The following is a 25,257-nucleotide window of genomic DNA, read 5'->3' as shown; positions in this document are numbered from 1 at the left end:
TAATTACTAATCTATAAAGTGATTGGGCAGCTGTGTAGGCTCGTGGTATAAGAGGAGATCATGGAGGTCATGGAGGCAGCTATAGTAGTGTCTTGATTATAAAGCGGCCGCAGTGAACATAAAAGGGTGTAATGGATTGTAATGGGGCGGCTTCTCCCCGCACTCAGCCCGCACTCAGCATCTCTAGAGATTATTTCCTGCATTTACTATGGACTAAAGGCTCTTACTATAGAGCGCACAACAATGTAGAGATCCGCGAATCCAGAACTCATGAAAAGGTAAAAGCTCAGGCTCTTATCGGAGAAACGGAGCGCGGAGAACTGATCCTACAAAAGAGAGAAGCTGCCTGAACAGCCGTGTATGAAGGAAGGCAAGAGAGAAAAAGAGCAAAAAATAGAAAGTAAGGAAGAATAAAGCAAAACGTCTTTAAAAAGATAATTTTGGGGGGGGAGGGGGGATCAGGGGAGCGCCATATCTACATAAGATAGAAGGGGACAGGACACCCAGCACCACCACAGGTCACAAGTTCTCAGAAGTCCATGTACAGAGAGTGGACCAGGAGGCAGACAGCGCTGTTCACTATGTAGTGGCTGAAGCCAGTCACTGCAGCTTAGATCCCAGTCAGATGAATGCAGTAACCTGGTCTGACCACTATACATAGAGCGGCGCTGTCTGCTTCCTGTTCCTTTCTCTGTGCATCAGATGCTGAGAACTACTGATCGGTCACAGTCTGAGCTCTTTACCCTCCATTGATCTCACAATAAGCACTGAAGGAGAGGTCATCAATACTCTAATACTCAAAAAAAAACTCCTTTAAAAAAAAAAAGGGAAGTGAAGATCTAAGTAGGAGGTTGTCGCTTTTTTAAGCCAACTGCAACCCCCCCCCCCCCTGATAATGGGGCGCTGTCATGCATGACGCATTGGCTGAATATTACCACCCTATAACATGACCACACATGATGCACATTATATCTATTCACATTTCTGTAAGTACAGACCAGAACTTCTAAAACTGTAAAATAAAATATCAACAAATAAAAACATTAAATTAAATCTACCATCAAAATTCACCCTGATAAACCAAGGGCACTTACCCAAGGGCACTGTGATTATGGTAATCTTCTTATATTCGTTATCCTCCCTTCTAATATTAACGTTTTAAAAAATATGCTAATGAGCCAGAAGGGCTCTGTGGGGAGTTACCAGAGCCCCTGTGTGCTGTAGTTTCAGGCTGTTACAATGTGAGGTAGTACTTCTTCCTGCACTGTGGAGGGGGAGACAGTGTTACAGTCACTGAATCTACATCATGGAGGGGCTCTGGTAATGCCCCCCAGAGCCTTTCTGGCTCATTAGCATAATTTTAAAATTTGATTTTAGAAGGAAGGAGGCCATGGATAACAAATATAAGAAGATTCCCACAGTCACGGTGCCTGGATCTATCAGTAAGCTTCTTTGGTTTATCATTATGGATTTTGATGGCAGATTTCCTTCAAGTGGTAGCTGAGCTCCGTGCTGTAACACTGTACAGGAGCACTTCTCCCCCTCCCTTACTGTGTTATATCACAGGGGAAAAAGTGGGAAACAGTGTAACAGCCTGTGAAGCAGCAGCGTTACACTGCTCTGGTAGCTCTGGTAACACCCAGTAACACAGTAGCTCTGGTAACACCCAGTAACACAGGGGCTCTGGTAACACCCAGTAACACAGGGGCTCTGGTAACACCCAGTAACACAGGGGCTCTGGTAACACCCAGTAACACAGGGGCACTGGTAACACCCAGTAACACAGGGGCTCTGGTAACACCCAGTAACACAGGGGCTCTGGTAACACCCAGTAACACAGGGGCTCTGGTAACACCCAGTAACACAGGGGCACTGGTAACACCCAGTAACACAGGGGCTCTGGTAACACCCAGTAACACAGGGGCTCTGGTAACACCCAGTAACACAGGGGCTCTGGTAACACCCAGTAACACAGGGGCTCTGGTAACACCCAGTAACACAGGGGCACTGGTAACACCCAGTAACACAGGGGCTCTGGTAACACCCAGTAACACAGGGGCTCTGGTAACACCCAGTAACACAGGGGCTCTGGTAACACCCAGTAACACAGGGGCTCTGGTGGACACCCAGTAACACAGGGGCTCTGGTAACACCCAGTAACACAGTAGCTCTGGTAACACCCAGTAACACAAGGGCTCTGGTAACACCCAGTAACACAGGGGCTCTGGTAACACCCAGTAACACAGTAGCTCTGGTAACACAGCTCTGATTCTGAATTGTGACATGTAAATACATATTATGGGAAGAAGTGAGACTCTTTTTTTCCGGCTTGACAACCCCCTTTAAATGCTACGAAACAACATATGTCAATGGAACCGGCTTCCCATTGGGTTCGCCAGACAACACGGGGCGTCTAGAGAAGAGACGAGCCTCTATGAGTAAACTGAAAGCGTCTCCATGTTATTTTAGGGGACAACCCTTTTTCTCATGTAATATTAAGATTTTTGGGGATTTTGCAGCACAAGTTTTTGAAACAATGAGATTAAGATTAAGTCTTTGACATATAGAAAACCGGCACGGGAACCACGGGGGGCAGGGGCCCGGACTGGGTTGGGTTTTTCTCATTCCCTGGGGGGACATTGGAGGTAAATCTGTATAAGACGCCCTCATTTATCAATGATAGCAAAGAAGGTCCATGTGTCCTGCTCCATTGTCTGCTATAGGACAGTGGTGGCGAACCTATGGCACTGGTGCCAGAGGTGGCACTCGGAGGCATCTCTGTGGGCACACGGGCTGTTGCCCAGGCACAGAGTTTGCCAGACATGGCATCTTCCTGCAGTCTCAGGCAGTCCAGGTAGTGCCCTGCTATTTTAAAATGAACCATCCTGTACTGCTTGGTCCTGTCCGAAGAGTGAAAAGGTGTCGGATTGGAGCTCAAAGATTCTGGTAGCAATAAGGTTGTTACTGCCTTAATTGCCGTGTTGGCACTTTGGAAAAGCTAATGGTTTTTGGGTCTCATTTTGGGCACTCGATCTCTAAAAGGTTCGCCATCACTGCTATAGGATAATACACCGACGGTCCCCTACTTAAGGATACCCGACTTACAGACAACCCATAGTTACAGACAGACCCCTCTGACCTCTGGTGACCTCTCTGGTTGTTACTATAGTCCCAGACTGCAATGATCAGCTGTAAGGTGTCTGTAATGAAGCTTTATTGATAATCTTTGGTCCCATTACAGCAAAAAATGTTAAAACTCCAATTGTCACTGGGACAACATTTTTTTGGGTCTGGATCTACAATTATAAAATATACAGTTTCGACTTACATACAAATTCAACTTAAGAACAAACCTCCGGACCCTATCTTGTACGTAACCCGGGGACTGCCTGCAGAGGGTAGAGCAGCTTCAGGATCTTCTAGAGCCGGAACCATGAGGGGTCGTCCTCCCATTCCGACAAGATGCCCCTTCTATTCTATACGTGTCATTTCCCCTCTGGAGAGTCTCCCGGGTGACTCTACGCTGGATAATACAATTAGACACACTTATAACGAGCCATTTGAGCCGCATACCTCATTATCTCGGTCCTTCTCCAAAAAATGGCGAGCCACATGACTCGGAAGAATATTCCTCAGCATGTTCTCATTATGTTCCCTCAGTTCCGTCATCTCGCTGATTTCTTCTTTGGCTTGAACCCGCCACAAAAAATCTAGTCTTGCGGTGTATTCCAGCTGCAAAAGTATAAAGGAATTGTGTAATAAAATGTTTTTTTTTTTTAATAAAATAAAATATTAATTTCAAATATCTAAAAATAAAATACAAAAAGGTTTCACATTCCTCAAAGCACAGACCAAAATTTTTAAAACGGTAAAATAAAATATCAAGAAATAATAATAAAAATATTAAAGGAAATCTACCATGACAATCCATCCTGATATAAAAGGGACATTACTCATAGGTCCAGGCACCGGGACTGTGGGATCTTCTTATATTTGTTATCCATGGACTTCTTTTCTTCTAAAACTGTCATTTAGAATGATGCTAATGAGCCTGAATGGCCCCTGGGGGGGGGGGGGAATGTAACCAGAGCATCTCCATGCTAGAGCTTTACAGGCTGTTACACTGTACTGGAGCACTTCCCCCTTTCACTGTACAAGATTACATCAGGCAGAGGGAGGGGAAAAAGCTGAGGGAGCAGGGGGGAACATGAGATAATTTAACAGCCTGTGAAGCTACAGCACGAAAGGGGCTCTGGGAACCAGCCCAGCAGCCATGCTCGAGCTTTACAGGCTGTTACACTGTGCTGGAGCACTTCCTCCTTTCACTGTATAAGATTACATCAGGCAGAGGGAGGGGAAAGTGCTGAGGGAGCAGGGGGGAGCGTGAGATAATGTAACAGAATGTGAAGCTACAGCATGAAAGGCTCTCTAGGAACCACCCCAGCAGCCATTCAGGCTCATTAGCATAATTGTACAAGTTGATTTTAGAAGAAAGGATATTACGTGTAAGTATCCATGGTTATTTCGTTTGATTTTGATTTATTTGGTGAAAAACTAAAATATAAGTAAATGGGATCTACAGGAGTCCTGTAAAAAAATAAATTGATACATAAGATTTTCTGATGTTCAGAGGCTCCAGGTTCTTACTGTACTTGACTTCCTGGGTGTATCCTGACAATCAGCCAATCACTCGCTAGCCTGGAGACACGCCTCTCCCAGTTGACTGACCTCTTCTAATGACACCCAGTAAATTGAATCCAGCAGGAAACCAGGCCGGCCATAATCTGGTGGAGGCGCGGGGTACAGATTATTACTTTAATATATTATTTATTTTAATGTATTATATTTATTATTTGAATATTTAATATTTCTTTTTTACTGGTCAATCCATTTAATAAAAGTGGATTTCTATTTCAGGTCACTCACTTAGTTTCTTTTTATATGAATGCAGTACCCTGGTCTGACCACTACACAGAGAGCGGCACTGTCTACTTCCTGTTCCATTCCCTGCTGCTGAGAACTGCAGATCTATGAGGGTGTTAGGTGTCGAACCTTCACCAATTCAATATTGTGGATCTGTTCTATGGATATGTTATCCGTATTTCTATCCTGGAAAACCCCTTTAAATAATTCCACATACAGAGGAGACTGAACGCCGCAGCTCTGATGTTTTTTTTTCTCCTTTTCACAGATTATAGAGAGATTCCTAACTTTTTGTTTCCACCTCGCTTCCCTCATCTACTCGAACGAGTTTTCGTGATACTTGCCAGCCGGGATTATTTTTAGCTTGGCTGCAATTAACAATTTGTCAGCGGGTCCCTGAGCAATTGTTCCCACTCGCAGTAGTTGGATCGGCTTAGTTGGCTTTTTTTTTTTTTTTTATTATGTGATTGTTATTATATAAAAATTATGTGATGTTTTTGCCTTGTATAAAATATAATGACCAATTATAATAAAGCAATAATAATATGCACCAAAACACAAGACGTAGATCACACCAATAATAGAGCAAAAACGGAGATTTAAAGGACAATATATTCACCCTACCACAAAAATAGAACAGTTAAAGGGGATTTTTGGATAACTCAATCAAAAGGATTCATCATTATCAGTTGAGTGGTTGGAGTGCATCACGTCGGCTCCCCATCACCCGGCAGTGCCGTCCAGTCCATACACAAGGTTTGGAGCAGGAAGTAGACAGCTCCACCCACTGACTTCTAAGAGAGCTGCACCTGCAGATTTGCTGTCTGGCTCATAGATTATAGACAGAACTATCTTCCCTGAAGCTAGTATATCGGCCGACGAACACCTCTACATGGACGTGATCAGCACAGATGCTGCATGCCGCACCCTACCTGATCAACTTTCCTTCATCCCTATCAACCTTACCAGAAAAATACAAAAGTTAAAGAAGATTTCTGGGCACTTTACCTACTCTATCCTTAGGATGGATCATTAGGGATTGAGTGGTTGGAGTGCATCACGTCGGCTCCCCATCACCTGGCAGTGCCAGCCAGTCCATACACAAGGTTTGGAGCAGGAGGTAGACAGCTCCACCCACTGACTTCTAAGAGAGCTGCACCTACAGATTTGCAGTCCAGCTGATATATTATAGACAGAACTATCTTCCCAGAGGCTAGTATATCAGCTGACGAACACCTCTACATGGACGTGATCAGCACAGATGCTGCATGCTGCACCCTACCTGATCAACTTTCCTTCAACCTTACCAGAAAAATACAAAAGTTAAAGAGGATTTCTGGGCACTTTAATTACTCTATCCTTAGGATTCATCATTAGGAGTTGAGTGGTTGGAGTGCATCACGTCGGCTCCCCATCACCTGGCAGTGCCGTCCAGTCCATACACAAGGTTTGGAGCAGGAAGTAGACAGCTCCACCCACTGACTTCTAAGAGAGCTGCACCTGTAGATTTGCAGTCCAGCTGATATATTATAGACAGAACTATCTTCCCAGAGGCTAGTATATCGGCTGACGAACACCTCTACATGGACGTGATTAGCACAGATGCTGCATGCCGCACCCTACCTGATCAACTTTCCTTCAACCTTACCAGAAAAATACAAAAGTTAAAGAGGATTTCTGGGCACTTTACCTACTCTATCCTTAGGATGGATCATTAGGGATTGAGTGGTTGGAGTGCATCACGTCGGCTCCCCATCACCTGGCAGTGCCGTCCAGTCCATACACAAGGTTTGGAGCAGGAGGTAGACAGCTCCACCCACTGACTTCTAAGAGAGCTGCACCTACAGATTTGCAGTCCAGCTGATATATTATAGACAGAACTATCTTCCCAGAGGCTAGTATATCGGCTGACGAACACCTCTACATGGACGTGATCAGCACAGATGCTGCATGCCGCACCCTACCTGATCAACTTTCCTTCAACCTTACCAGAAAAATACAAAAGTTAAAGAGGATTTCTGGGCACTTTAATTACTCTATCCTTAGGATTTATCATTAGGAGTTTCAGTGCAAAATATCAGCTCCTTATATAAGGAGATACCACAGTCCTGGTGCCTGGATCTATGAGTAATGTCCCGGGTTTATCAGGATGGATTGTCATGGGAGATTTCCTATAATAAAACTGCTGTACAAGAGGTTTGGCATTTGGTGCATTGAGTGTTTCATCCTAGTAATAGCTGCCATGATGATATCCATGTCTTGGTACCCAATTTCTTGGAGTGTATAAGAGTCACTGACATAATTCGGAGCTGTAGATGTGTCCCCGGGCAGCCGAAACTTGGGGGACTGCCACAAAAGTGATGAGAACAGCTGCTGTGGATAAGGCAACAGGATCAAACTAGAGTCATCAAGGACAAACAAAAATCTCAAGCCAAGAAACCAGAAAAAGACAAAAAACTATGACCTACCTACAGTGGCAGAATTATGAAGGGTTATCATGACAGAGCAGGTGCCTCAAGCAGAACTAGGTTTTTGAGACCCTGGACAAATTATTCCCCATCCCCCGTCTGTTTATAACCCGCTGAGAACAGTTAGGCTGAATTCACACGACCGTTCAGGGAACGTATACAGGGCGACATATATACGTCACATATACGTTCCCCATAGGCCGGAAATGGGTGTGCTGCACCATACGGGAGCGGTACGGTGCTGCACATACCGTTCTGTAGCCATGAAAAGGTAGGACATGTCCTATCTTTTCTCGGCATACGGCGCCGTGCTCTATGGAGAGGGGCGGGGGCGAGCAGCGCTCATCTCCTCCTCCTCTTCACGCTGCTGCCGTGTACCCGCCGTGCTACAGTACGGGCACACGTGTGTGTGCATGTAGCCTTATAATTAGAATATCCTAAAAGGAAATCTGTCAGGACTGCGGCCAGTGTTCCATATTGTGCCTGGACAGATGTATATGTTGTTAGTAGCAGCAGGACTGTGAAATATGGATATTTATTCCAGGATTGTAGCTTCTCCAAGTGTCCTCAGTGCATGTCCTCACACTGCTTTGCTTGTACAGCCAGTGTTAGGTATTATACCTTTGTGTATATTGTTAGTAGCAGCAGGACTGTGATAAAATGGATTCATATTCCAGGATAGTATATGTGTCAATCCTTACACTGCTATGTTGTGGTCTCTGGATTCTACTCCCCCTTAGCTCCACTGCTCTTTTCTTTGTACCTCCTCAGTTATTCAACCAGTATCCTTTAACAGAAGGGGGGGAGGGGTGTAGAGTAGCTCATTGCATAGAGAAAGCACAAAAATGTTAGGACAGTGCAGTGAAGCTACAATTCTGGAATATAAATCCATATTCCACATACACAAATGTATGATTACACATCTCTCCAGGAACAATACCAAACACTGGCTGCAGAGAGCACAGTGCACAGCAGTGTAAGGACATTTCCATAGTGCACTTGGAGAAGCTACAATTCTGGAATATATAACTGCAACATCCCTGCCAATGCATAGGCAGGCTGGTAGTTGCGGATAGCGCCCTCTCCAGGTCAGGAGATGTTAGGGAGATTGATCACCTCTCTAGGAAGGTTCTAGAATCTGAGTATTATGTATTGCAGCTCTAGATACTGCCTGGAAAGGCAACAGTTAACTGGTGTATGTAATTATCCAATTATGTGTCTGTGATGAAAGCTGGAAGGTGATTGGAGAGGTGCTACCACCTGACCAAGGGAGTATAAAAACCCCTGCTGGGTGACAGCACAGGTCAAAGTAGAGAGTCTGACCTCATGGCCTGTCTGTCAGTCCGGAGACAGAGTGAGCAGCGCACCTTCAGTGCTGCCACAGCCACTAATCCCAGGTCTACTGCCTGGCACACAGGGCAAGTCCGGAGACTTAAGCCCAGAACTGCAGCTTCCAGCACTTGGACTCAGTTCCATCTGAACTAGCTCAGCCTGCATCTACTATCAGGCTGTGTGCACCTTTGCTGTGGACCGACTCTCCATGACCTTTCCAGCATAAAGAATCTGCTGTTTCCCATTTCTGTCCGTTACCTGCTGTTCAATAAAGAACTGTAAGGTGATTTGCACAACGTTGCCTCCATCTGATCCCTGGATACGGCTGTTACCACCACAGGCTTCCCCATCCATCTCCCAGGGACTCTACAGACATCCTACGGACCATTCCATCAGCCTCTCCCTCCATATTTCTTGCACACACCACCTGCTGGAGACCTGCCAGGCTGTAGGACAGCCCTCCGGTCCCCATACCAAGCACCATGCCAGCCACTCCGGTATTTCGTTCCCGCGGCTGTCTCCAGGCCACTAAGAAAATGCTAGACCCCGGTGGGGGATGTTGCATAACCATATATTACAGTCCTGCTGTTATAACACAGACACACACACAGGTATGATTACACAGATCTCAGGGACAAAACCTAGCACTGTCTGTAGAAAGCACAGAGCACAGCAGTGTGAGGACACTCCACAGTCCTGCTGCTACAAACAACATACACAAAGGTTTGATTACACATCTCTCCAAGGATAATACCAAACACTGACTGCACAGAGCACAGCAGTGTGAGGACACCCCCCATTGCATTTGGAGAAGCTACAATCCTGGAACATAAATCCATATTTCAGGGTCCTGCACAATCCTTTCCATACATTCCTCTCGCTGGGACCTTTAGTACCAGAATTGATGTTAAACCCCGATTCCCAGATGTTAATATTATATGTATAATATTATAATTTCTGAATTTTTTGGCCAAACTTGTACAGAATAATAAACTTTTTGAATGACACGGGCTGATGAATGAACCAAAACAATCGCCATTTCCGTTTAGCGCCCTGAGCGCCGGTGACATTTTACAGCGAGTCCATAATAAAATGCCAAGGCGTGAGGGGGAATGAGTGAGGGAAATGTTCAGTCTCACCTGCTGTCCGTGATAGAAGACGGCGAGGAGGAACATGGCCATGAGCAGCAGGGAGGCCTCTTTCGTCCCCAGGAAGTCTGTGCTGGAAGATAGATAAAACAGCCATTGTCACTCCTACAGCGAGTAGTCAGTGGGTGAATATCAGTCCGGCGGGTAATGTAGCACATAAGATGAGCGGCGGGGGCGGCTGACAAGACTGTTTACATTACTTATGCAAGGATTCACCATTACCCATATCTGAGGGGTCACCACAACGCCATACTATGTGCACATCCGGACACTTGCGGCACAGGGGCCTCAGATCATTACTGGTTTCAAGATTTCAGCTTGCTGTCAGTGAATGAGCACATTTACAGGCAGTAGCCCCATACTTAGGTCTTCCTTCTCTCAGCTGAGAAGTGGAAACAATTGTATCAAGTCTACACAGTGAGCTGAACAGACTGATACATTGTTGCGATCTAGAAGACATCTGCTGCAATACATGTTTGGAAAAGATTATATACAGTGTTTGACTGGCCCACCGGAGAACCAGAGGATCCTACGGTGGGCTCATACTCTAACCCAACACTAGACCCCATAGGCCAAGCAGAAGACAATGTCACTTAGAGGCTACTAGGGTTCTGTTTCGAAAAAGGCTGATGAATGGAAGCCCTTCAAGAGTAAGTTGATCTCATGTGCCCAAGTCTCACGCAGGTTAAAAGGCATTCCAAATTTAGGATGAGTGACCTATGGACAAACGTTTTAACATTATATAAGTATTGGAATGGTGTAGGTACAGTGATGGTGTGGGTGCAGATATGTGGGTGCTGAGATATGTATGGCTTTGTGATTACCAGGGTACTGGGATGGTGTGGGCACTGGGATGGTGTCGGTCTTGAGATATTTATGGCTTTGTGATTGCCAGGGCACTGTGAAGGTGTTGGTGTTGAGATATTTGTGGCTTTGTCATTTCCAGGATACTGGGATGGTGTAGGTACAGTGATGGTGTGGGTGCAGATATGTGGGTGCTGAGATATTTATGGCTTTTTGATTACCAGGGTACTGGGATGGTGTGGGCACTGGGATGGTGTCGGTCTTGAGATATTTATGGCTTTGTGATTGCCAGGGTACTGGGATAGTGTGGGCACTGTGATGGCGTAGGTACCATGATGGTGTCGGTGTTGAGATATTTATGGCTTTGTGATTACCAGGGTACTGTGATGGTGTCGGTGTTGAGACATTTTTGGCTTTGTGTTTGCCAGGGTATTGGGATGGTGTGGGTACTGTGATGGTGTAGGTACTGTGATGGACCAGACGCTGTGATGGTCCATGAAATGGGAATTTGCTCACTATGTAAATATCAAAGCAGAATTGTAGGACTACTATTCCTTAGATCATTGACCAAGCCCTGAGGTTACTTTAGACCACCTGAAAGACTTTGTATAGTGGACTTATAAAGGTAAATCTCCTGGATCTGCACCAAGGGTAATGGTAAACTCCGAGGATACTCAGGGCACTGTTGGTGGAGATGGCGGAGGGGGTGCAGATACAATTAAGTTTGGCGACTCTTTGTACCAGAGACACCAAATATTGGAGAACGTGAACCCAGGCAAAATGACTGATTATTGGGAGTCCTGCCCAGATCCGTGCACTGACTCTAGGTAAAAGAGTGCCCGAAATTGTGACTTTTTGCAGTCCCTGAACACCACATTTCTTCGGTACAGTATGATATATTGGCCCCCAAGTGTCTTAGGCCTCCATTGTTGTGGTAGTGGACATGGGGGATCACTGCTCTATTTAAGGGGGTAGATAGAATGACTGGTAGATGACTGGTAACAGCACTAGGAATGAGACATTGACTCTCTTGGACAATCCCTTTAAGATAAGCAAGCAGTTTTTGAGCCCTGTAGATTTGCTTTGGTTGTCAGCAGGGAGGACAATGCCTTGATAGCAGAAGGGTTTCTGTAATAGTACAACTTTTGACAGTATAAACAGCACAATAAAGTCGGTAACACGGGGGCACTTACTTCCCGTTGTGATGAGAATTGTCGTATCGTAAGAAGAGAGACGTATAAATGGTTTCTGTCAGCAGGGAATATATTGCTATCATAATGAGCAGCACCGCCAGCTTCAGGACCGAGTTCAGACGCAGAAAGACGGCGCAGGTCACCATCGCCAGGACTCCGGTGAAGACAAAGTACTAGATAGAGAGAGGTAGAAATACAGAACTCAGTGACATATTCATATAGGCACTTCATACTAGGGGAGACTGTAAGATCATACGTTCATGTATGTTGTTAGTAGCATCAGAACTGTGAAATATGGATTCATATTCCAAGATTTAACTTTGTCCTCACACTGCTGTGCTCTTAGATCTCTGCGGCCAGTGTTAAGATGTGTAATCATAACTTACTTTATGTTGTTAGTAGCAGCTGGACTGTGGATTTATATACCAAAATTGTGGTTGGACTTCATACATTTTGGGATTTGTCCTCACCCTGCTGTGCAGCAAGATCTCTGCATCACACCATTCTACAGCCCCTCCCTCCTGGGTAACTGCTGTATTATTCATACAGAACACCGCTTTGGCTTATATTAGGAAGATAGAGGAGGGACTATGGAACACAACAATGCAGAGAGCTAAGAGCACAGCAATGTGAGCATGCATGCCAAGTCCTGCTACAATCCTAGAAGATAAATTGATTTTAAACAACTCTCCTGCCAGTATCTAACACTATCTGCAGTTTATATGGGTCTGCTAATAGACCCCCTTTAATAGTTATTTATTGTTAATATTAGACTGTGTATTTTTATTATTTGAAAATGATTAGACAGAAGGGCACTGAATGGTGGAATTATGTGGGCGCTGTATATTATTACCTCTAAGCACTGTATATTTATTTACACAGCATATTAAATATATATTAATTTAGATATATATTTATAATATATATTTATACAGTATATATTTCTGGGTGCAGTGCATTTATTGCTGGTATAAATTTGTGTGTGCAGTATATTCATTGCTGGTATACATTTCTGTGTGTAGTATATTTACTTCTGGTAAATATGTCTGTGTGCGGTATATTCACTGCTGATATATATTTCTGTGTGCAGTATATTCCCTGCTAGCATATATTTCTGTGAGCAGTATATTCATTGCTGGTATATATTTATGTGCAGTATATTCACTGCTGGTATATATTTATGTGTGCAGTATATCAGGTGCTGGTATTTATTTATGTCTGCAGTCTCACTGCTGGTGTATATTTGTGTGTGCAGTATATTCACTGCTGGTATAGATCTATGTGTGTAGCATATTCACTGCTGATATATATTTCTGTGTGCAGTATATTCACTGCTGATATATATTTCTTTGTGCAGTATATTCACTGCTGGTATATATTTCTGTGTGCAGTGCATTCATTGTAGGTATATATTTATGTGTACAGTATATTGATTGCTGGTATACAATTCTGTGTACAGTATATTCACTGCTGGTATATATTTATCTGTGCAATATATTCACTGCTGGTATATATTTATGTGGGCAGTGCATGAATTGCTTGTATGTTTGCACCATATTCACTACAGGAAGATATTTATGTGTGTGTAGCATATATGCTTTAGTATAATGTGTGGTATGTGGACAGTGGCAAAGATTTTGGTGTAAGGGGTCCTAATACTAAGTTTGTATTGGGGCCCATTGCAGTCTTGTTATGCCACTGCATACATTAGTAAGGTTATTATACATGACCCAGCACATGGGTAGGGAGTGGAGCAGAATGTACCGCAGAGGTCATCTCCCAACATAACACCGCATCTTATCTCTATACAACCAGAAGATCTATTCACAATAACAGGTGAAGAAAAAATAATGTGTTTTCCGAGGAATGAGTGCGTCCGGATCCTTGGCTGTGGTAAAGGGCTCTGCACTATACTTGTGGGTAATTTTCCAGCTTGCTGCCCATCCGCCTCATGCACTGGTGCACTGCGTGGCGGTAACATGTTATTAGTGGCTGCGCTGTGTATGCAGATCCCTTGTGTTCGCCGCCTTAGTGTCGGGAATATCAGAATTTTCTAGAATCCCATTTGACACCTTGATATCCATGGCTACGGAAAATTACCTACATACTAAAAGCTGAGAGCGGTTCAAGGATTTGTCTGCAATCTCGTAGATTGACCAATTATAAGGCATTTTCACCTAAAATAAAAACATAATGGCCGGTAAATACAAATCCTCTACTTCTCGTCTTCTGTCAACCATTCCAGGCGGCAATTTATATATATTGAGGTGGCTGTGCCGGTCCAATCATGACAGATTTGAGGTCAAGTAGCTGTCCCTCAACCACACACATGATCCTCAACCATGAATGCTTAAAGGGGTTGTCCGGGATTAGAAAAATATTGATGCTTTCTTCCACAAACAGCGCCACCACTGCACTCTGGTAGTGCGTGGTATTGCAGTTCTGACCTATTCACTTCAATGGAGCGTAACTGAAAGGACCAGACATGAGCTAAGGGCAATGGTGATGTTGTGAAGTTGGTGACCTTTCAAGTGTCTATAGCATTTCAGATCATTTTGACTTAACTTCCCCTTTGAGGGCACAAGGTTTGTGGAAGAAAGCGCCACCACTGCACACAGGTGGTGCGCGGTATTGCAGTTCTGACCTATTCACTTCAATGGAGCGTAACTGAAAGGACCAGACATGAGCTAAGGGCAAGGGTGATGTTGTGAAGTTGGTGACCTTCCATGTGTCTACAGCATTTCAGATCATTTTGACTTAGCTTCCCCTTTGAGGGCACAAGGTTTATGGACAAAAGTGCCACCACTGCACACAGGTAGTGTGTGGTATTGCAGTTCTGACCTATTCATTTCGATGGAGCGTAACTGAAAGGACCAGACATGAGCTAAGGGCAAGGGTGATGTTGTGAGGTTGGTGTCCTTATATGTGTCTATAGCATTTCAGATCATTTTAACTTAACTTCCCCTTTGAGGGCACAACCCTTTACCCAATTCTTTTCATGATGACACAGATATGTAAATCTAAATTACCTCGGGGTAAAAGCAGATGTCAGTGGCGGAGGCCGAAGAGTTGAAGGTCTGATTTTTTGAGGTAATTGATTTGTCAAAATCACACCAAAGCTGAAAAGAGACAAAAAGACAATAAAAACGGGGAACGACGAATATCACAGGAAAAGGGTTTTATTCATTGCTGAAGGATTGCAAAAATTTTAGAAATAAGTTTATTGTGCAGAAAAACAAATCAGAATTTATTTGGTGACTTAATGGTTCAGTATCAGACCCAAAAATATCAAATTACCCCTCCCCCGCGTAGGTCTTATTCAGGGGTCGTAGAAGGTGGAGGGGGGTGGACGCTTACGGTGCCAGGTGTGCACATCGTCGGAGACTTCTCTACATCTTTAGAGTCAATTTGCATTCCCTAAAAACGAAATGATGGGTCGCACTGGGATTCAGCTTGCCGAATCTTTTGTCCCCCGACATCTACTGTCAGGGCAGAATTAGGACACCCCATAAACATTAGATCAATGATGGTGCTGAGTGTCCCCACCATTGCTGGAATCTCCTGCTCTGAGAGTCCCCATTATTATACATCTGGTCCAGGGGGGGGGGTTTCCAGTATTGTAGATCTGCTCTGGGGGTCTCCAGTATTATAGCTCTGCTCTGGGGGTCTCCAGTATTATAGCTCTGCTCTGGGGGTCTCCAGTATTATAGAGTCTGCTCTGGGGGTTTCCAGTATTATAGGTCTGCTCTGGGGGTCTCCAGTATTATAGCTCTGCTCTGGGGGTCTCCAGTATTATATCTCTGCTCTGGGGGTCTCCAGTATTATAGCTCTGCTCTAGGGGGTCTCCAGTATTATATGTCTGCTCTGGGGGTCTCCAGTATTATAGGTCTGCTCTGTGGGTCTCTATTATTATAGGTCTGCTCTGGGGGTCTCCAGTATTATAGCTCTGCTCTGGGGGCCTCCAGTATTATAGGTCTGCTCTGGGGGTCTCCAGTATTATAGGTCTGCTCTGGGGGTCTCCAGTATTATAGCTCTGCTCTGGGGGTCTCCAGTATTAAAGATCTGCTCTGGGGGTCTCCAGTATTATAGGTCTGCTCCGGGGGTCTACAGTATTATAGATGTGCTCTGGGGGTCTCCAGTATTATAGGTCTGCTCCGGGGGGTCTCCAGTATTATAGATGTGCTCTGGGGCTCTCCAGTATTATAGGTCTGCTCTGGGGCCTCCAGTATTATAGGTCTGCTCTGGGGGTCTCCAGTATTATAGGTCTGCTCTGGGGGTCTCCAGTATTATAGGTCTGCTCTTGGGGTCTCCAGTATTATATGTATGCTCTGGGGGTCTCCAGTATTATAGGTCTTTTCTGGGGGTCTCCAGTATTATAGGTCTGCTCTGGGGGGTCTCCAGTATTATAGGTCTGCTCTGGGGTCTCCAGTATTAAAGATCTGCTCAGGGGGTCTCCAGTATTATAGGTCTGCTCTGGGGGGTCTCCAGTATTATATGTCTGCTCTGGGGGTCTCCAGTATTATATGTCTGCTCTGGGGGTCTCCAGTATTATATGTCTGCTCTGGGGGTCTCCAGTATTATAGGTCTGCTCTGGGGTCTCCAGTATTATAGCTCTGCTCTGGGGGTTTCCAGTATTATAGGTCTGCTCTGGGGGTCTCCAGTATTTGAGGACTGCTCTCGGGGCCTCCAGTATTATAGGTCGTATTAACAGTTGTGCACCCCTGCACTGGATGGATCATCAGACTGGCAATGTCTATGGTAAATAGTTGGATGGATTTTTTTCCAAATTTTCTCTAAAAACCTCAAACCTTTGACCTCCTCATAACTAGAATTTTCCAAATTGTTGATGAATTTGCCATTAAAAAAAAAACCCATCTCACAACCACAAAACTCGGGAATCTTTGCCATTTCGAGTGCCAATTCTTTGCATCACTGTTGCAACTTTTTTGCCACAGTTTCCATCTTCCATTGGCATCACCTGATCATGTGACCTATAGGTCAGAGGTCACTCCTTATGTAGCCAATAATGGAGACACTCGGACGTCTTGGCCAATATTTTTCTGCAACTTCAACTGAATTTACAAAATTCTTCTCCTTTAACTAAATTTATGTTAAAAATGATCTTCCATAATTCTATGCAACTTTTTTAACCCCTCATGACCTGCATTATAATTCGCCCTCCTGTTCCCTGCCCTTAGAGGATCCAGTCTTCCACCTTTGTAAACCATAAGCCGTTATAACAGATATATTATTGCTGGTATCCAAAAAATGAAATGACATTATCGGTGAGGCGAGATTTTATTGTCTTCACTAACTCCACTATATAAATGAGATATTGCGCTCATAGCATTTATGATTTCTTTTACTGCCGCACTAAGTACTTTTGCCTTCCAGATCGATATAGTTATTGGTTTGTACGTCTGGACCGTTATTCATTCTGCTGGGTGAAGTTTAGTGAAACTAATTTTTATTCTTCGTATTTGATCAGTTCTAACATTTAAAGACAACCTAATAATCATACATCCTTAAAGGGAACCTGTCATCAGATTTTACCCCACTATACTAACAGCCCCCTCAGGTAGGGTATGAAATGCACTTTCTAAAATTCTCTGTTTGATGTAAAATCGCAACTGTTACCCATAAAAAAGTCTCCTCCAAAATCATGAAAATAAGCAGAAGAGAGTCATATTTTGCCTGAGATGAGTCAAATGCACGGGCTGTAGAGAGGGTCACTTAAGACACCACTATCTTCACTTTTATAGCAACAACAAGTTGCTGGTGTCATATAAGACAGATTGTATCAGGATTATTAGAAATACATTTAATTATGAGATACAGATACATATCCAGTTCCTGCCTATTTTTTTACCATCTCTGGATTTGTATCTCCCAGAGCCAAAAGCCATATTCAGCATAAAACATGAGATTCTTAGGTGTTATAGAACCAATAATACGAAATTTGAAATTCCCCTTCCCCTACAGCTTCGTAACTTGACTCAAATCAGGTAAAATATGACTCTTCTCTGCTCATTGGCACTCGATTTTGGAGGAGACTTTTTATAGTTAAACAGGTAACATTTCACATAAAAGAGGGAATTCTAGAAAATCTGCTGGCAAGTTCCCTTTAAAGGGGTATTCCCATAAAGACAAGTTTCTTCTATGTACTCAGTATAACAACACATTCCCCAATTCACTGTTATTAACAAAAACAAAGCGTCTCAAAGATATAATTCCATCCTGTCTCTATCAGTCCTGCTGCACACAATTTCAGTTGCCCCTAGACACGACCCTGTAACTTCTGAATTAGGGTCGGGAGGCCGCCATTTTGGATTTCTATGTTACGGACGTGCTTGCTGAGTTTTCTGTGTCTTTCTGCTCTTTACTGATTCTTTAGCCCCGCCCCCTGCATGGAGCTCAGAGACTCTCACTAATCACATCCTGCCAGGACACTGTGAGCAGAGAGGAGCTGCAAACTACAAACTGCAAGGAGATAAGTGATCCTGGGGAAGGGGGAGGCAGGTACATGTCTGTGAGATGTAGAAGAGATAAAAGTGTAACTGTGTAAAAGTCTGTCAGCCTGTGTGTAATAGGCATCATGCATCTCTCATCTGTCTCATCTCTCTCTCTCTGTCAGTATATTAGTACAATGTCAGAAAAGAGATGAAAGTGTATCATGTAACCACATTGTCACCCCACAGAACTAGATGGCTCATAATGTGTCTGCTTAGAAAGTCTCCGTCCACACACCCTGGGATTTTGCACTGAGCAGTCTAGGGAGTGATAGGAGCTAAAACAGCAATAACTGATTAACATTGTAAAGTAAGGGGGTTAAAATGATCTTTATTGTGTTAACATCACTAGGAGATTGAGATGTGAGAGTGTTCTTACGTGGTAAGACCCCTTTAAGGCCATAGAACCCCACAAAATATAGAACCCCACATATCTGGATTTAGGTGCAGAGAAAAGACCTATGGGCTTTCCTCTTGTGACTTTGATTGGGTGCTCCATATGACACCCCCCCTTTATTCTTTGAGTTAGTACAATCAGGGAGATACCATGATGATACCGGTAACTTTTTCATACTTTGGCGTATGAGCTGTGTAAGGTGTCATTTTTTGTGGGATGAGCTGAAGTTTTTATGGATACTTTTTGGAGAACTTTACAACCTTTTTAACACTTTTTATTCAAATTTTTGGGTGTTTTTTTGGAAAAAAAAGTGCTTGGGTGTCTCTCTTTGGGTGACAATACTTACTGTACAGGGTTATTATTTTTACATTTGGGTTGATGAAGCATTTTGCGTTGTAAGAACACGGTTTTGTTTTATGACTTTATTAGTTTACTTATGCCTAAAATTGTTCTAGGAGAAGAAGGGTTGAATTTTTTTTCCATTTTCTTCCATTTTCGCACTCCCTAGTGTTTTTAAGCCCAAGGAGGTCTGATTGCTCGTATAAACTTTTACAATACAATATACTGGATACAGAGAGGGCTCAGCTTTACAATTATCTGAGAGCAATAGATTTATGATGGAGCTGAGTTTTCGACCCCCCACTAAGATTTAAAGGGGTTGTCCACAAGATCAGAACTTGTTGACTGATAAAGGTCACAATGATAGGACCCCCCCAGATCATGAAAATTTGGATCCATTGAACCAAATTGCACCCCAAAAGAATGTAGCAGCTGGTCGTACAATTGTGCGGTGCCGCTCCATTCACTGACTATGGAGTGCAGGTTCAGCCGTCTCCTTCCGCGCCAAAGAGATGAATAGATAAGCAGGAAGCACGGTTGACTGATTGCTCTATTCATCTGGGGTACAATGGACGAAAACAGTGCCATAATCCATGGGGGTCCCATCACTTAGATCCCCAACGAGCAGCAAGTTAGCCCCTATCCAGCATCTTGAGACCCATCTGGGAGACCCATCACTACTCTGGGAGGCTACTCCTAGAGGTAGCGACCTGGTGGTTACTTGAAGTGTGTAGTGGGGTTAAGGGTGAACACCAGAGAGCAGTGAGACGGCGCCCCCTAGAGCTGCCACATATGGGTCGCTATTTTGATAATGGAACATAGTAGAAGCAACTGATGGTAAAAAACACTAGCAGGATTGTAGAGGTCTCACAATGATGGGTAGAGGTGCCCATTGCTCGTTAGCGGGGTCCTCCTCATCATTATAAAGGTCCCCACCGTTTATCTGCATATGGATATATCTACAGGCAGTCCTTGGGTTACGTACAAGATAGGGTCCGGAGGTTTGTTCTTAAGTTGAATTTGTATGTAAGTCGAAACTGTATATTTTATAATTGTAGATCCAGATAAAAATTTTTTTGCCCCAGTGACAATCGGAGTTTCACATTTTTTTGCTGTAATGGGACCAAAGATTACAATAAAGCTTCATTACAGACACCTTACAGCTGATCATTGCAGTCTGGGACTATAGTAACATCCAGAGAGGTCACCAGAGGTCACAGGGGACAGAGGGTTCCGTCTGTAACTAGGGGTTGTCTGTAAGTCGGGCGTCCTTAAGTAGGGGACCGCCTGTACAGTGAACAGTGAATAGTCTAATAGCCTTCTGTCAGTACTATAGATGGTACTCGCCCTGGAGGGGCAGGCGTGGAGGCTTTGCACCCACCCGCCTGGCGCTGAGGTTCTCACATTTCTGCTACATTGTAAATGACTTGAGTTTTTAGCGCCATTGACTATATGACTGCACTGACATCTCCGCCGAGCGGATCAGAGGTGACGGATCGGCTTCTTGTGTCTACACAGTTACCCCTGTGATTAAAGCTACATGTGGAGAAGTGCGTAACCTTATCACAAAGCAATATCTGTGGATTTATATTCTTGGAAAGAACTGAAGTCAAATCAGATTGAGAAAGGAGCTCGGTACATAACCCGATATAAGCCCCTAATATCTGTCAACTTAAAGGCAGATTGGATTTACAATGTGATGCGGAGATGGATGGAAAACACAGTAGTAATAAAGAGAGAGAGAGAGCTCCAAACACTAAAACTGATTAACAGAGAACAAGGGGAAGGATTTTATAGAGCAGGACACCGGAGGAATATACACCATATACACAGCTAACATATAGACATAACCTACACAGGGGTCACTGTGTACATACATGACATTGCTTATCCTGTACTGATCCTGAGTTACATCCTGTATTATACACCAGAGCTGCACTCACTATTCTGCTGCTGGTGCAGTCACTGTGTACATACATGACATTACTTATCCTGTACTGATCCTGAGTTACATCCTGTATTATACTCCAGAGCTGCACTCACTATTCTGCTGCTGGTGCAGTCACTGTGTACATACATGACATTACTTATCCTGTACTGATCCTGAGTTACATCCTGTATTATACCCCAGAGCTGCACTCACTATTCTGCTGCTGGTGCAGTCACTGTGTACATACATGACATTACTTATCCTGTACTGATCCTGAGTTACATCCTGTATTATACCCCAGAGCTGCACTCACTATTCTGCTGCTGGTGCAGTCACTGTGTACATACATGACATTACTTATCCTGTACTGATCCTGAGTTACATCCTGTATTATACTCCAGAGCTGCGCTCACTATTCTGCTGCTGGTGCAGTCACTGTGTACATACATAACATTACTTATCCTGTACTGATCCTGAGTTACATCCTGTATTATACTCCGGAGCTGCACTCACTATTCTGCTGCTGGTGCAGTCACTGTGTACATACATGACATTACTTATCCTTTACTGATCCTGAGTTACAAACTGTATTATACTCCAGAGCTGCACTCACTATTCTGCTGCTGGTGCAGTCACTGTGTACATACATGACATTACTTATCCTGTACTGATCCTGAGTTACATCCTGTATTATATCCCAGAGCTGCACTCACTATTCTGCTGGTGTATTCACTGTGTACATACATGACATTACTTATCCTGTACTGATCCTGAGTTACATCCTGTATTATATCCCAGAGCTGCACTCACTATTCTGCTGGTGCAGTCACTGTGTACATACATGACATTACTTATCCTTTACTGATCCTGAGTTACAAACTGTATTATACTCCAGAGCTGCACTCACTATTCTGCTGCTGGTGCAGTCACTGTGTACATACATGACATTACTTATCCTGTACTGATCCTGAGTTACATCCTGTATTATACACCAGAGCTGCACTCACTATTCTGCTGCTGGTACAGTCACTGTGTACATACATGACATTACTTATCCTTTACTGATCCTGAGTTACATCCTGTATTATACTCCAGAGCTGCACTCACTATTCTGCTGCTGGAGCAGTCACTGTGTACATACATGACATTACTTATCCTGTACTGATCCTGAGTTACATCCTGTATTAAACTCCAGAGCTGCACTCACTATTCTGCTGCTGGTGCAGTCTCTGTGTACATACATGACATTACTTATCCTGTACTGATCCTGAGTTACATCCTGTATTATACACCAGAGCTGCACTCACTATTCTGCTGCTGGTACAGTCACTGTGTACATACATGACATTACTTATCCTTTACTGATCCTGAGTTACATCCTGTATTATACTCCAGAGCTGCACTCACTATTCTGCTGCTGGAGCAGTCACTGTGTACATACATGACATTACTTATCCTGTACTGATCCTGAGTTACATCCTGTATTAAACTCCAGAGCTGCACTCACTATTCTGCTGCTGGTGCAGTCTCTGTGTACATACATGACATTACTTATCCTGTACTGATCCTGAGTTACATCCTGTATTATACTCCAGAGCTGCACTCACTATTCTGCTGCTGGTGCAGTCACTGTGTACATACTTGACATTACTTATCCTGTACTGATCCTGAGTTACATCCTGTATTATACCCCAGAGCTGCACTCACTATTCTGCTGCTGGTGTAGTCACTGTGTACATGCATGACATTACTTATCCTCTACTGATCCTGAGTTACATCCTGTATTATACTCCAGAGCTGCACTCACTATTCTGCTGCTGGTGCAGTCACTGTACATACATGACATTACTTATCCTGTACTGATCCTGAGTTACATCCTGTATTATACTCCAGAGCTGCACTCACTATTCTGCTGCTGGTGCAGTCACTGTGTACATACATGACATTACTTATCCTGTACTGATCCTGAGTTACATCCTGTATTATACCCCAGAGCTGCACTCACTATTCTGCTGCTGGTGCAGTCACTGTGTACATACATGACATTACTTATCCTGTACTGATCCTGTGTTACATCCAGTATTATACTCCAGAGCTGCACTCACTATTCTGCTGCTGGTGCAGTCACTATGTACATACATGACATTACTTATCCTGTACTGATCCTGAGTTACATCCTGTATTATACTCCAGAGCTGCACTTACTATTCTGCTGCTGGTGCAGTCACTGTGTACATACATGACATTACTTATCCTGTACTGATCCTGAGTTACATCCTGTATTATACTCCAGAGCTGCACTCACTATTCTGCTGCTGGTGCAGTCACTGTGTACATACATGACATTACTTATCCTGTACTGATCCTGAGTTACATCCTGTATTATACTCCAGAGCTGCACTCACTATTCTGCTGCTGGTGCAGTCACTGTGTACATACATGACATTACTTATCCTGTACTGATCCTGAGTTACATCCTGTATTATACCCCAGAGCTGCACTCACTATTCTGCTGGTGTAGTCACTGTGTACATACATGACATTACTTATCCTGTACTGATCCTGAGTTACAACCTGTATTATACTCCAGAGCTGCACTCACTATTCTGCTGCTGGTGCAGTCACTGTGTACATACATGACATTACTTATCCTGTACTGATCCTGAGTTACATCCTGTATTATACTCCAGAGCTGCACTCACTATTCTGCTGCTGGTGCAGTCACTGTGTACATACATGACATTACTTATCCTGTACTGATCCTGAGTTACATCCTGTATTATACCCCAGAGCTGCACTCACTATTCTGCTGGTGTAGTCACTGTGTACATACATGACATTACTTATCCTGTACTGATCCTGAGTTACAACCTGTATTATACTCCAGAGCTGCACTCACTATTCTGCTGCTGGTGCAGTCACTGTGTACATACATGACATTACTTATCCTGTACTGATCCTGAGTTACATCCTGTATTATACTCCAGAGCTGCACTCACTATTCTGCTGCTGGTGCAGTCACTGTGTACATACATGACATTACTTATCCTGTACTGATCCTGAGTTACATCCTGTATTATACCCCAGAGCTGCACTCACTATTCTGCTGGTGTAGTCACTGTGTACATACATGACATTACTTATCCTGTACTGATCCTGAGTTACAACCTGTATTATACTCCAGAGCTGCACTCACTATTCTGCTGCTGGTGCAGTCACTGTGTACATACATGACATTACTTATCCTGTACTGATCCTGAGTTACATCCTGTATTATACTCCAGAGCTGCACTCACTATTCTGCTGCTGGTGCAGTCACTGTGTACATACATGACATTACTTATCCTGTACTGATCCTGAGTTACATCCTGTATTATACCCCAGAGCTGCACTCACTATTCTGCTGGTGTAGTCACTGTGTACATACATGACATTACTTATCCTGTACTGATCCTGAGTTACAACCTGTATTATACTCCAGAGCTGCACTCACTATTCTGCTGCTGGTGCAGTCACTGTGTACATACATGACATTACTTATCCTGTACTGATCCTGAGTTACATCCTGTATTATACTCCAGAGCTGCACTCACTATTCTGCTGCTGGTGCAGTCACTGTGTACATACATGACATTACTTATCCTGTACTGATCCTGAGTTACATCCTGTATTATACCCCAGAGCTGCACTCACTATTCTGCTGGTGTAGTCACTGTGTACATACATGACATTACTTATCCTGTACTGATCCTGAGTTACAACCTGTATTATACTCCAGAGCTGCACTCACTATTCTGCTGCTGGTGCAGTCACTGTGTACATACATGACATTACTTATCCTGTACTGATCCTGAGTTACATCCTGTATTATACTCCAGAGCTGCACTCACTATTCTGCTGCTGGTGCAGTCACTGTGTACATACATGACATTACTTATCCTGTACTGATCCTGAGTTACATCCTGTATTATACCCCAGAGCTGCACTCACTATTCTGCTGGTGTAGTCACTGTGTACATACATGACATTACTTATCCTGTACTGATCCTGAGTTACAACCTGTATTATACTCCAGAGCTGCACTCACTATTCTGCTGCTGGTGCAGTCACTGTGTACATACATGACATTACTTATCCTGTACTGATCCTGAGTTACATCCTGTATTATACTCCAGAGCTGCACTCACTATTCTGCTGCTGGTGCAGTCACTGTG

General features: G+C 43.8%; 1 protein-coding gene across 2 annotated transcripts in view; it reads right to left on the bottom strand.

Moving 5' to 3' along the window:
• ADCY8 (adenylate cyclase 8) overlaps positions 1 to 25,257 on the bottom strand; it is a 181,246-nt gene that overhangs the window by 14,752 nt on the left and 141,237 nt on the right. For both annotated transcript variants that reach the window (XM_072151178.1, XM_072151176.1), the window contains 4 exons: positions 14,898 to 14,987; positions 11,869 to 12,041; positions 9,863 to 9,944; positions 3,574 to 3,732 (listed from right to left, as the gene is read on the bottom strand). In XM_072151178.1, coding sequence (XP_072007279.1) covers positions 3,574 to 3,732; positions 9,863 to 9,944; positions 11,869 to 12,041; positions 14,898 to 14,987 — 504 coding nt within the window. The remainder of the gene's footprint in view (positions 1 to 3,573; positions 3,733 to 9,862; positions 9,945 to 11,868; positions 12,042 to 14,897; positions 14,988 to 25,257) is intronic.

This window comes from Engystomops pustulosus, chromosome 5, assembly GCF_040894005.1.
Source record: "Engystomops pustulosus chromosome 5, aEngPut4.maternal, whole genome shotgun sequence".
Lineage (NCBI taxonomy): Eukaryota > Metazoa > Chordata > Amphibia > Anura > Leptodactylidae > Engystomops > Engystomops pustulosus.
Note: the sequence above shows the minus strand (reverse complement) of the source record. Positions and strands in the feature narration are given on the sequence as shown.